This window comes from Salvia hispanica, chromosome 5 (assembly GCF_029641045.1).
Source record: "Salvia hispanica isolate PSC_SH4W2 chromosome 5, Shi_PSC_v1, whole genome shotgun sequence".
Classification (NCBI taxonomy): domain Eukaryota; kingdom Viridiplantae; phylum Streptophyta; class Magnoliopsida; order Lamiales; family Lamiaceae; genus Salvia; species Salvia hispanica.
The window spans coordinates 12,487,346-12,500,982 of record NC_142696.1 but is presented as its reverse complement, the minus strand read 5'-3'; the positions used below and the strand labels follow the sequence as shown (position 1 = coordinate 12,500,982).

At 34.4% G+C, this 13,637-nt stretch overlaps 2 protein-coding genes and 1 pseudogene across 2 annotated transcripts; 1 reads left to right on the top strand and 2 right to left on the bottom strand.

Moving 5' to 3' along the window:
• Positions 1-212: 212 nt before the first annotated feature.
• On the bottom strand, positions 213-1,631 carry LOC148926296 (protein FAR1-RELATED SEQUENCE 5-like; annotated as a pseudogene).
• Positions 1,632-5,620: 3,989 nt separating this feature from the next.
• LOC125186246 (amino acid transporter AVT6C) lies at positions 5,621-8,180 on the top strand. The gene is made up of 5 exons (XM_048082600.2): positions 5,621-6,085; positions 6,280-6,423; positions 6,747-6,950; positions 7,171-7,636; positions 7,901-8,180. Exons 1-5 carry the CDS (start codon positions 5,710-5,712, stop codon positions 8,016-8,018), a joined length of 1,308 nt encoding a protein of 435 aa, XP_047938557.1. The 5' UTR covers positions 5,621-5,709; the 3' UTR covers positions 8,019-8,180.
• A 2,555-nt stretch (positions 8,181-10,735) lies between these two features.
• Positions 10,736-12,713, bottom strand: LOC125190985 (BTB/POZ domain-containing protein At3g56230-like). The gene is made up of 3 exons (XM_048088428.2): positions 12,284-12,713; positions 11,299-11,475; positions 10,736-11,207 (listed from the first exon to the last, which is right to left on the bottom strand). The coding sequence occupies exons 1-3, from the start codon at positions 12,449-12,451 to the stop codon at positions 10,749-10,751; spliced, it is 804 nt and encodes a 267-aa protein (XP_047944385.1). The 5' UTR covers positions 12,452-12,713; the 3' UTR covers positions 10,736-10,748.
• Positions 12,714-13,637: the final 924 nt, after the last annotated feature.

Here is a 13,637-nt window from a genome sequence, read left to right as displayed (position 1 = left end):
AAGTTTAAACAAATTCAAATTCAATATGTAAATGAAGAAACTATAAGACTGAAGTATAGATTTAAAGGAATGAAGAACAGAAATATGCGAGTGAAGTAATAAATTTTGGAACAGAACTATTGGAACAAAACAACCAGCTTCAACATTGGTTTCTACTCTTTTTCTTGTTCTTCTCCTCCTAAAACCAGAGTGAACTATTTCTTTCCAAATCCTCACTGCCTCTGTTTTGTCTTCTCATTCACCTTTTTGCAATTCCTCGAATCATGGTGTCCTATCACATGACAGTTTCCACACTTTCGGCCTGGTTTCTTTGCTAACTTGATTCCTGCCTCCTTCTTTGATGTCCTCCTACTTCCACTTCCCTTTGTACTGACAACATTAGGAGGATGAACTTCAATAAAGTTTGGTACTCGTGAGCCATAGAGGTTTTCAATCAATGTTCTCTTCTCTATTGAAGACAGAACAACACCTTCTCCAAGAAACTGCTTCTTACCTTCTTCAATAATTGCAGTAAATGCATTGATTTGGTCAATGTTCCCTTCAATACTTTGTGCTATTTCAAAGAATAATGCATACATGTTTTTAAATGCAATCTTCTTCTCGTCTACAACAGAGAATACTTCATGATCATCACAAAAACCTCCATGTACTGGCTTCACAAACTGTGACTTCAACCATCTCCATCCACTCAACTTCTCGGGTATCAACTTAACAAACTTATATTTCAACACACAAAATATATGGCTGCACGATAGACCAAGTCTCTCAAACTTTTTACATCCACACAAATAGGTGTCATCACCAATGGAGTAAGTCACTGTCCATGAGTTTGAATCCTTGTCATTTATGTTATATACTTCATTCTCTCTATTGGTAGACACTCCTAGAGTTGCACAAGACAAAGAGAAACATGCATAAACTATCTCCTTTTGAATTGCATTAAAAGCACTGCCACTATATATTGTTGATGCATGTTTCTCAATTTCCAATTATGTTCGCAAAATAGGCACTTTTGTTGAATCATAGTATTCAAGCTTTGCACTATTACTTCTTTGAGCCTCCAAAGCATGGTTATAGTTCATATAAAATAGCATAAGGTTAGCCCGACACTTTGAGTACCTTTTAAAAAAGCTATTCTGTGATTCAGACAAAGATGTTGTCTTTATCAACGAGCTCATCGGAAAATCACGGAAAAAGGCAGGAACCCAAAACTTTCTGGATGCAAACATTGACAAAAACCAGTCATTATTGGCCAGCCCATATCTTTCCATTATAGCATGCCAAGATTCTTCAAATGTATCAGGCTCTATCAACTCCGACCAAACACATGCATTCAATTCCTTCTTTAGTTCTTCACTACCAAGCATGTTCTTTGGCAATTTGTCAGCAACTTTATTCATTATATGCCACATGCACCACCTGTGTCTTGTATTAAGAAGAACCTCTGCAATAGCAACTTTCATTCCTAAGTCTTGGTCGGTTACGATTAGCTTCGGAGCCACACCCATACATTTCACAAATTGTTTAAATAACCATGAAAAGGAGTCGGCATTTTCCTTGGACAAAAGGCCAGCAGCAAATGTCACAGGGCGACCATGATTATCCTTGCCCGTAAAAGGAGCAAATATCATGCAGTACCTACATGTTAAAATCACTATAAGACATGCAGAATATACTTTAATCACAAAACACTTCACTTTAATCACGAAATACTTCATTCTAAGCATGTTTTACTTCACTGAAATGGAAAAACAAAGCACTTTAATCATGGATCACAAACACTTCACTCTAACTCTATAATACTTCAGTCTAAGCATATTTTACTTCACTAAAATGATAAAATAGTGCACATAAACATGGATCACAAACACTTCACTCTAATCAAGGAATACTTCACTCTAAGCACATTTTACTTCACTGAAACGAAAAATCAGAGCAATATAAGTATACTCAATACACTTCACTGTAAGCATATTGTAATTCACTAAATGATCAATATACTTCATTGTAAGCTTATTGTAGTTCACTAAATGCTTAATATACTTCACTGAATTGAAAAACAACACTATAAGCATGCAGAAATAAACAATACACTATAATCATTTACTAGTTCACTATATGAACAATATATATCATTATACACTCAATATACTTCATTGAATTGAAAGATAGAAAACCATGAGGCATATGAATATAATTAGTGTGCACGTACCTATTTGTTGAGTATGTCGTATCAAAAGAAACAATATCACCATACAAATGATAATTTCTCTTGGCAGTTGGATCACACCAAAACAAACGTGTCAGTCTATCCTTTGAGTTGACCTCAAATTCATAGGTAAATGCTGCACAAAGTTCCTTCTTACTGCGCATCTCATTTAATAGCATTTGTGCATCAGCTCCTTCCACGTATGCTCTAAGGTCACGTCTGTAGTTGCGCACTTCTAAAACAGTACACCCTACATAATCTAATCCACCAAGAACTTCCTTGAGTAAGCTAAAACTTAAAGTTGGACCGATATTTGCGTTAGCGCAATCAAGTATGAATTTCTGATGGACTAAATCCAAATTGCGGTTCAACTTCATAAAACGCTTATGGCGTTCCTCAACCATCTCGTGATTATGTTCTTCAACAAAACTTTGTATAACATAACCAATACCCATAAAAAACTTCCAAGACACTTTAGCATTACAAAAGCACTTAATAGAAGAACGCTTGCGTTTCACCTCATGTTGTTCATTTTTTCTTTGCTTTGTACCTTCTCGGCTACACACCACATAAATCCAAGTAATGACATCTTTTTCCTTTTTCGATCCCTTCTTACGGGTGTCAAACCCAACATATCGAGCATAATTGTTGTAGAAGTCCAATGCACGATCAAGGGTCATGAAACTTTGTCCAATTTTTGGTTTCAAATCATCGGGACATTTTGGTACGTAAACCACTGTAAGAAATATATACTTCATTGTGAGCATAAAATACTTCACTGTAATCATGTTTTACTTCACTAAAATGAAAAAATAGAGCACTTTAAGCATAAACCACTGTGAGCATAAAATAGTTCACTTAATGGATAATATACTTCCCTAAAATGATAAAACAGAGCACTAAAAACATGGATCACAAACAATTCACTTTAACACTCGAATACTACACTTTAATCATATTTTACTTCACTAAAATGAAAAAATAGAACACTTAAAGCATGAATCACAGACACTTCACTCTAACCATGGAATACTTCACTTAAATCATGTTTTACTTCACTCTAACCATGAATCACAAATATTTTATTCTAGCAATGGAATACTTCACTTTAATGATGTTTTCCTTCATTCTAATGCATAATATACTTCACTAAAAAGCATATTTAATAGACGATAGTACATATTTACTCACTAAAAAGCATATTTCTACACTACAACGCATATTGAGCATATTTACTTCACTGATCGTCACATATAGTTCATTCTTTTCATATCATACACAATCTAATCATGCTGAGCAATAACACTTAATTGATAATTACCTTTAGATTCAGTTTCTCCTTCCTCTCCCGATGAAGAGGAATCAGAATCGAAATAATCTTCCGATGAATGTATCAGAATCGAATCCATGGGATAAGGAATCCAGACGTCGCGATGAAGGAATGAACGTGAAGAATGAGTAAAATCGTGAGCGAATTTGATACCTTCGGTTTGCCACGCTGATCGATCCTGAACGATCACGCTGATCACAGAAGAATGAATTCAATCACGATGAAAAAACGTAGCTGATCAATCGTGAACGAATTGGATCGGGAAGCTGAATTTGTTTCAAACTTGAGAAATTGCGCATGAATTTGGTTCAGAAATCTCACAGTAATTCATGCTTGATTATCGTGAATGAATTCGATTGGGAATCTCATATTTTGGAAGAAATCCTAAGCTAAATTTGGTTGAGATTTGCGCATGATTTGGGAAGATTGAATTCGGAAGATTGAATTCACGATGATGTTCTTTTTTATTCTTTAATTCATATTGAAATATTGAATTCCCAAAATGCCCTTGGACAAGTATTTTTTCATAAAAATCTGAAATTTTGTTTAAACCATAGGATTAGTCTAGATTAACAAGATGTGTGGCTGAGATTTGTTCTCTAGTTATATACTTAAAAATAGTTAGACCTTGATCATTCCTCTATATATATATATATATATAAATATATATATATATATAGGGGCTATATATATATATAGGGGCGCACTATGGTCCATAAGGCAAATTCTGTCAAAAACCAAAGTAAATCTCAGCCCTTGAATCCTTAGATTGCATGGTTGTGATCATAATATTCGAGCTACATTATTACACTAAAAGCGTTACATTATTAACTGGGCTACATTATTACACTGCACAATCTACATTATTAAACTAAAGCGCATTACATTATTAGTCGAACTACATTATTAGACTACACAATCTACATTATTAGATGACACGTGACATTAATCTAACGGTTACATCACAGGATCCAATGGCTGAGATTTGCTTTGATTTTTGACAGAATTTCATCATTCAAAATGACATATTTTCAAAATAAAAATACAAGTATCATTTTTTTAAAAAAAATCTTTCTACCTTATTCCCTCTTTATTTAACTCAAAAAATAACATTATATTTACTTCTTCATAAAATGCTTCTCAAGTTGGAAACTTATTTAAAAAAGGTTTTATACCTTCTTCAATTAAGAAGATGTATAGGACTATTAAGTTTTTCTCCACACAAAAAATAAATATAAAAGTAAATATCTTTTAATTTAATTTCTTCTCTTGTAATTTATATATTATTTTCTGAAAAAATATGTTTACCTTTTTTAAGAGTTAAATGAAAAATAAATCTTCTCAATTAACATTTAATTAGCTACCTAACCAGGTAGGCAGAATGGCTGGTCTGAAATAGGGGACAATGAACGAGTGGTAGGTGATTGAATAAAGTATTTACATGATTCACGTTTACTCCAATTTGCGTCTACATTCATCCGATTTTAGAACACAACACTGTTGCCAGATCCCAATTATATCTCAACAATTATATTATTAAAATATGCCAAGCTGTCATCTTCAAAAATCAATAGTTGTCCACTCATCAATTAAAATCTCCATACTGCCCTTCTTTACGCATATTCTGATATTCCTTTATTTTATTAACTATTTTTTCATAATATCGAAGACTACTTTTTTATATTTATTGTTTGGGGAAAGTCTTTCATTATTACTAAAACATTGTGTTAAATTATTTTTTTTAACATACGAAAAGTAATGTTCCACCATCAATTTTGTTGGCTTTTGGCCTTGGATTATTTGTGTACAATTCATACCTCACGATTACTAGTGGGACATCCTATCTTTTATTTCATAAGTTACTAATTTGCTCAATTTATTCCTTTTTTACTTTATATTTTATATTTTATCTATTTTATTCTCTTTGGTTAATTAATTTAACATTAAATTCCAATCTAAGGGGCGTAGTCGAGTGACATGAGACTTATTCATTTTAATCGATGCCTATAAATTAATATGGGGATAAGTTACTGGATTTGGATAGATACAATGGGTAAATACCAAAAAAATAAAATAATAGGTCCGATGAAAAGCACTAGCCAATAGATGAATGTAGACAACAATTATTTATGATTAAGGACCACTTGCCAATTACTCACACAAGGAAAAAATGGGTCCGACGATTGAAGCCGGCGGAGCTGAGGCCCCTCTCCTCCCGGATCGCCACCAAGATGGTTCGGAGAAGCGGCCATCGCTTCCCGGGGCCGTCTTCAATGTGGCGACAAGCATCATCGGCGCCGGGATCATGTCCATTCCCGCCACTCTCAAAGTCCTCGGTGTTATTCCAGCCTTTTTGATGATTGTTTTGATAGGCGTAGTGGTTGAGATATCTGTCGAGTTCATGTTGCGGTTCACTTACTCCGGCGAGGCGCGGACCTACGCCGGACTCATGAGGGAGTCGTTCGGCCGCTGCGGCGCCATCGCTGTCCAGATATGTGTTATGATCACCAATCTTGGTTGCCTCATCATGTACCTCATAATCATCGGTTAGCAACTTCTGTTTTCTAAATTAGTTTTTTTTTTTTTTTTTACGGACTTTTATATTTCTGTTCATTTATCAACAAGTAAAAAGTATGGGTAAGAAGTTTGACCCTATGATATTTATTTCAATTATTTGTGTCACTAAAATTAAAAATTGGAAACAATTTGGTAGCATAAATGGAAAAGTGGTGTGTGACAGGGGATGTGCTGTCGGGAACCGGGGCGGATCACCTGGGGGTTTTGCAGGAATGGTGTGGCGTCCATTGGTGGAACACGCGTGCCGTCGCCCTCCTCTTCATAACCGTTTTTGTCATGCTTCCGCTTCTCTTGTATCGTCGTGTAGGTATGAAGTTTTTGCCATAATTATCTCATTTTGTCGACTTACAGGGTAGTTTGTTGTCATGTTTACTTGTTATTACTGGTCATGATTAATCTTATTTTTTATTCGATTGTTTTAATTCAAAAGCTTAGCCTGCCTTCTTGATACTAAGATTAGATTGTCTCATGATTAACTATCTCATCTCCCGGCCCGTCTATGGCTAATTTAGTTTTAGACAATTTTTATTATGGTTTATTCTATATTGTATCTCACTATTATTTTGTGTAACGAACCGAACACTACCTTATTTGATCTCGATTTGACGGAATTTATGTATGCGTTTGCAGAATCACTATGGTTGAGTTCAGCAATATCAGTTCTACTAGCATTCGTGTTTGTCGGAATATGCACGGTGATGGCCATCACGGCCCTCATCCAAGGGGAAACACAGACTCCAAGATGGCTTCCTGACTTGGACGGCGGAGTCTCCTTCTTCAACCTCTTCACCGCTATCCCCGTCATCGTCACAGCCTTCACCTTCCACTTCAATGGTCAGAAACTCTGCTTGTTTGGTAGCTTAGATAAGGCCAAGATATATGGTTATATTGGCTTATTTGACTGTTTTCGATAAGATGAGGCCCATGTAGGCACTTAAAGCCCATCTTACTATAATTATCTTGTATTATCTTAATATGCCTACCAAACAGGCACTTAATTGTTCGAAATAACTGCAAAAAAATTATAACTAAAATAAATTGTGAATTTGTTCAGTTCATGCTATCGGAGTGGAACTAGGGAAGCCTTCTGACATGATGAAAGCTGTGAGAATCGCTCTTATACTATGCGCTGCGATCTACTTTGCTATTGGGATATTTGGTTACCTCCTTTTCGGGGAGGGAACCATGGACGACATACTAGTGAACTTCGACCAGAGCTCAGGCTCAGGCTTAGGCTCGTTGCTGAACGACGCTGTTCGTTTGAGCTACGCTCTTCACCTCATGCTCGTCTTCCCGCTCTTGAACTTCTCATTGAGAGCCAACATCGACGAGTTCCTCTTCCCAAAGAAGCCTCATTTGGCCGTGGACAACAACAGATTTGTTGCACTCACTCTTGCCTTGGCTGCTTTGTCCTACATTTTGTCAATAGCTATTCCTAGTATTTGGTACTTGTTCCAGTTCATGGGATCGACTTCCGCCGTCTGCCTCGCCTTCATTTTCCCTGGTGCCGTTGCATTGAGGTATGTATCGTTTATTTCCATTCGTACATGGAATACTCCATCCGTCTCATGTTACTCGCACTTTTCATTTTAGGTCATAAATTTGGTACTGATTTTTTAGTGTGATTGAATTAGTACATTTATTCTTAAATAGAATAGTGTAAGTAATTTGGGACGAACCGAAATAGAAAAGTGCGAGTAGCATGGAACAGAGGGAGGGAGTACTCTCCTGCACAATTCCTAGTGTGATCAATCATCATATCTGCTTAATTTTCTTGTTTACAGAGATATTCGTGGAATTTCTACAACGAGGGACAAGATTGTAGGCACGATTATGATAAGTCTTGCAGTGATTACAAGCTGTGTTGCTATTTCAACCAATATATATAACATGGTTGTATAAGTGTACCATTGTTTGCTTCCTCCTCTTTTTTTGTATTTATTGTTGGAAATATAGTTAAAGTAGCTGGATATTTTTGGCCTACAATTATCCATTATATACTCGTCATTTGTATATGTGGGACTGAGATGCAGTATTATAGTACTAGTTGATAATTGGCTTGGAGTTCAGAGTTGCAACATTGTTTAGAAATTGATCTGATTTATTTTTCTTACCCAATTCCTCTGTCGCTTAAAATTGGGACCAAGGGCATCACTAACATGAATTTTGTGATTTTTACGGTATAAAATAAGCAGTTTAGTTTCGCACAGTCAATTTATAAAAAGCCTTAACACACTACTCTCTGCACGAGAACAAATGTACATGCTACTATTATATATTGAAATCTCAAGGAAGGAGTTACTGAAAAAGCTCTAGTAAAAACTAAAGAAAACAATTAATTTGTTTGATTTTAGGTTTCGACTTAAGTTGCAAGATTAAAAAAGAAAGCGAGGACAGGAGGTAAACACAAAAGAGAGATGAATTGATCCACTTGATCTTATTTTAACTTCTAAATCTAATGGTAAAGAATTGATTTTAGTATTATTTGCAATCTAGATTCTTCTTTATGCCTATCATATGAATAAATCAGAGGATTAATTTTAAAGGTAATTGGCACCTAACATTTCAAAATTTTTAAAAATTTTAGTTTTTTCACGAACTTCAAATTTGACATCTAATATCACCAACTTGTCTTAGATGCTAATTTCCGATTTGCAATAATGAGTAGCAAATTTTTGCCTGCATAGCTTGTCGGAAAGTTGATATGGATTTGGCCAGCTATTAATGAAATCACATCGTTTTATTACTTTACAAATAACGTAATTAATTACTCCTACTTTAATAATTTTTTTTATTATATTTAATCATTTCTTATATCCTAAATCAAAACACATGAGTAATTATGACGTGCCACACTTGCCAACTCATACATTTTCAAAAAAATTCTTTATGTTCAAGTGTCCACGTAACTTAAATCAAGCCGGTGTTTGTAGCCAACGGAAAATTAGCACCTATGATGAAGTTGAGGTATTAGATGAATAGATGCCAAAGTTTAAAGTTAATTGAAAAAAAAAGTTGAAAATTATCTGATATCAGAGCATCCCCGACCCCATCGTAGGCCCAAGTCCACTCCACGTCATTATTTCTCTAAATTTCCTCTAACCCTGCAAGCCCCAATTCATAACTATTAAATTGCACTATTCACAACTTTAAACTATTTTACGCGTGAAATAAAAGACGCCGAACAATTAAAACCGGGAAAATTCATTGTTCAGTCTAAAAAAGAAAATTACATATTCTAGAATTTTTTTTTACATAACCTAGAAAAAATATTGAAATAATTTAGAGGATATAAATGAAATAAATTTGGGGGTTTGAGGCCCGTCCCGCGTCGCGTAACCGCGAGTCGCGGCCCGGACCCCGGGTGCGGCTCAGGGACGCAACTGCGGCCCCAGGACCGGGCCAGGCCGTGACTCTACGCCAATTAACCCTGTTCCCGGGCTGGGACTCGCGATTTGCGGCCTGGCCCATAGCGTTGGGGGTGCTCTTAGGCTCCAATACCACTAATTTTAAATTATTTTTGTATAGTTATTCATTTTCAAAACTATGATTGAAATGTCGAATCCATTGCTAAATATGGTGGATGAATATGCTAGGCGTTTGAGCATTTTGGTGCATCTAATGTACATATCGCAAAAAAAAGAATAGGTCAGGAACAGAGGTAGGAATTTGTAGGGAGGGTGACAAATTTACGTATGAAGGAATTTTAAGAATATGAGGAGGAACATTTAGTAAGAGTTCAAAAAAAATAAATTTTAAAATAGGTAATATATATAGGTTGGAGAATATGAGGTGGTTCGATTGTCCCTCGTTAGTTCTACGTAGATTCGCCCTTGGAATAGGAATAGTTGCACCTAGGGGTGTCAAAATGGATATCGAGAATTGGATACCCAATATCCAAACCCGAAATATCGGGTAATTGGATACCCGATACCCGATTTTTCGGGTTTCGGATCGGGTTCGGGTATAGGATTTTTGGATTATCGGGTATCGGATAACCCGATACCCGATCGGGTATACCCAAATTACCCGAAAAACCCGATTTTTTATATTTTATTTTTTTAATTTAATATAAGTATATTTATTATATTATTTAAAAATTAAATAATTAAATGTATTCCCAAAATCGTTCACTCTTAAGACATATTTTGGATTAATGTATGAATTGAGATGTTTATTATGGATGAATAAGCGGTGTTAAAACTTATGAATATTTTATTTCTAAAAATTTGTAGTAGTTTTTTTCTCTTAAATTTGAACTACTTTAAGTTTGTATGAAATTCGAACAACAAGTTTGCATTTTTAAAAGTTTGTAGCTTATTTTCTTAAAAAAATAATAAAATAAAATAACCTAAAAATCCAAAATCGGGATTGGATACCCGAGTCGGGTATCCGGGTATCCGAAATCATTTTCGGATCGGGTATTGGGCATTAAATTTTGGGAAATTCGGGATCGGATACTTGAAATTTTCGATCGGATATCCACGGGTACCCAATTTGACAGACCTAGTTGCACCTATTACCAACTCATTGAGTTTTAGGTAAGCCTTATTTGGTTGTAACCTAAACAAATTGTGAAGAAGAAACAAAGGTTAAAGGGATGAAATTAAGAGAGCATGTTAGAGAAATGGATCAAAGACCAGGCTTTCTATTTCGAATTTCCATGAAGGATGCCCTGGTGATGTGTACAGTTAGATGAGGGTTCTTGAGCGCGAAGGCATCAAAACGTGCAGAGAAAACTATATCTTCCATATTTCTTACAATGAAATTGAGAGCCGTTTCTTTAAGGTTTAGGTTGGAGCAAGTGTCGGATACTTCCAGGATATCAAGAGCGTTGGATGAATTCAGCGATCCAAGCATTTGATGCTCGCAAAATTTCTGCAGGAAAGGGATCTCGTATTTGTCTGCAGCTATTGCAAGTGAATAAACGTGTTTTTCCACCTTCTCTTTCGGGAGGCTTCCACTGTACAAAAACTCAAGTAGGGATTCTAGCTCTTCGTGATTCAGCTCCGCAAGTGTTATGGTCTGATTTGCCGGAGCTTTGCATTCGTCTGAATCTAGCACGTTACGAAATATTGCTGATCTCGTTGCCTGTAGAACGAACGTATTTGAGTTTGAAGTCTATAGTGTGTGCATTAAATATGCGGGGTGACAAATCGTACGGGATTAATTTGTTGCATACCAATAATGCTCTATGAGCGGGTATAGATGGCTCATTGTTTCCGGGAATGATTTGAATATCAGTGTGGATTTGATCCTTCAATGCGGCGGCGAAGCCTTCTAAATAAGATATCTTTTCATTTAATTCCTCCTCCATTTCCTTCATCTCCTTCACCCATTTAAGAGCATTTGTGAACCCCTACACCATATATACATATATTTGTTTAGGATAGTAATAAAATGCAAACTTATATATTGTGCAAACTCAAAACTCCTCAACACAACTTCAACAGAGTTTCAATACAATATCAACAGTGTAAAATTTCAAGATTTTAGTGTCAACACAATATCAACACAATATCAACACAACATCAATCATTGACTATCGTGGAAATTCTATTGACATTTTTCTATTGATGTTTTTTTTTATCTGTTGACATTTTTCAATGGTCCAGATCATAGTTTTGAGTTTGTACCATATTTAGAGTTTTCATTTGATCATATTCCTATTTGTTTAATAATAAAACATTCGTAATCAATGCAAATAAGTACCATCACATAGAAATTGAGATCAATAAACCAAAAGAAAAAACTTAAGGACAACGGTATTTGTCCCACTTTAATTCATCATGATTTTATAGAAATGCATAAGAAAGTGATTGAATAAAAGTTTGTTAAAAATAAAATTTATATTTACCAAAAATAGTAATTATAAAATGAGACATTTGATAAGAGACGTTCAAAAATAGAATAAGTGGGACATAATGGAGGACGCAGAAATTATAATGATTTATAATGATTTATAATTTAGTAGTATGAGAAACTTGATTTTGTTCTTCCGAAATGAAAGAGTTACACACAGCTTCTATTGACTAATCAAAGAAAAATGTGAGACTGATAATTAACCTTAACCATTGAACTACATACATATGAATGATCATATAAATGTTCTGATAATTACAGAGAAGAAACAGAGAAATTAAAAAACGCAAAAAAAGAATTTGTACCTTATTAGAATTTGAAGAAGAAAGTAGATTACTGTTGTTGGGTTTCTCATTTTCATGTTTGCTTGTCAATGAGATTATGCTTCTCGCTCCTTCGTAGCAGGCTGCGCATATTGTGTTTCTTGGTGGCCTCAAAATATAAGGCAACGATGTGCAAATAGAGCAATCCATTTCCTCTCTCTTGATTATCACAATAATTCACAGAGATCACAACAACAAGATAATGAAGAAGAAGAAGAAGAAATAGAAAGGGGAGAATATAAATGAGAGAGAAAAAAAAATGGGATTCTACGTGTTGATATTATGCATTGTTTCTAATTTTTTTTTATAATTTTGTGGTTTTATATATGTTTTGTGGGATTTTAATAGAATAGTGCTTCTTCTGAAAGAGTTGGAAAGGAGAAGCAGTATAATTGCTTTCATTATGTTGTTGGGTATACTTTGATTATAATAATGGTTTATCTTAATATAGTAGCTAACTAAGTTTGATGCTCTTATGCAATGACAGAAATACCCAAGCAGATGTGTCCTTTTATCTGTCTATCAAGAGTGTTTTATGCCAATATTTATATCATATATAGGTTCAATGATTTTCAAGGATACCATTTCATTTTCATGTATAATAATATGTAATTAATTGTAATTGTTATTAGAAAATGAAATATCGAAAGTGAAGTATGTGGGAGGGCAAATTGGTCATTTAAGTGCTGAAGATGGAGTCATGTGGTTGGCTATTCTGGCATTGAGTAGGTTTGAAGAACAAATAATAATAGAATCCGATAGATATAAATTACTTAATTTTATAAAGTTAGGAAGTAGAAAAAGACTTTCCAACGTTGCACACAGCAAAAATGTGGTAAGCACGTCTTGGAAACTACTCCAACTATTTCAATATTTCATTATCCTAAACTTAATTGTAACCAACTAATAATTATTACTTAATTAGTGACAAAATAATTATCACCAATCATTTAAAAGCTTCTTGTTTGATGGGACTCAGTTTAGTGTATATATTGAGCACACCTGATCTTTGGTTACTCGCGTCAGCGAATGGAATGGAGCTAAAATTAATAGAGTAATGATAAACAATTAAATTTTGTATAATCAAAACAAGATTATATTAGTAATTTTGATGTATTAATAAATATTAAATTAATAAATATAGTTAGTTAACAAATTAAAAACACTTTGTTAGTCTTTGGCCTTATTTTTAATTTTTTATTTTTATATTTGAATTATTTCTTTATTATTTTTCAAATTTGAATTAAAGTATGCATTAATTACATTTTATGGTTCAAAAAAAATTAAAAATTATACAAAAATACCATAATATTATGCACGTTCCCTATAGTATATA

What these genes read in the sequence shown, in the direction of transcription:
- LOC125186246 (XM_048082600.2), top strand. Translation starts at nt 5,710, where the DNA reads ATGGGTCCGACGATTGAAGCCGGCGGAGCTGAGGCCCCTCTCCTCCCG. An exon ending in CTTCACCTTCCACTTCAATG is followed by an intron (nt 6,951 to 7,170) that starts GTCAGAAACTCT and finishes GAATTTGTTCAG; the next exon opens with TTCATGCTATCGGAGTGGAA. An exon ending in CCTGGTGCCGTTGCATTGAG is followed by an intron (nt 7,637 to 7,900) that starts GTATGTATCGTT and finishes TCTTGTTTACAG; the next exon opens with AGATATTCGTGGAATTTCTA.
- LOC125190985 (XM_048088428.2), bottom strand. Translation starts at nt 12,451, where the DNA reads ATGGATTGCTCTATTTGCACATCGTTGCCTTATATTTTGAGGCCACCA. An exon ending in CTTCTTCAAATTCTAATAAG is followed by an intron (nt 11,476 to 12,283) that starts GTACAAATTCTT and finishes TATATGGTGTAG; the next exon opens with GGGTTCACAAATGCTCTTAA. An exon ending in CCGCTCATAGAGCATTATTG is followed by an intron (nt 11,208 to 11,298) that starts GTATGCAACAAA and finishes TTCGTTCTACAG; the next exon opens with GCAACGAGATCAGCAATATT.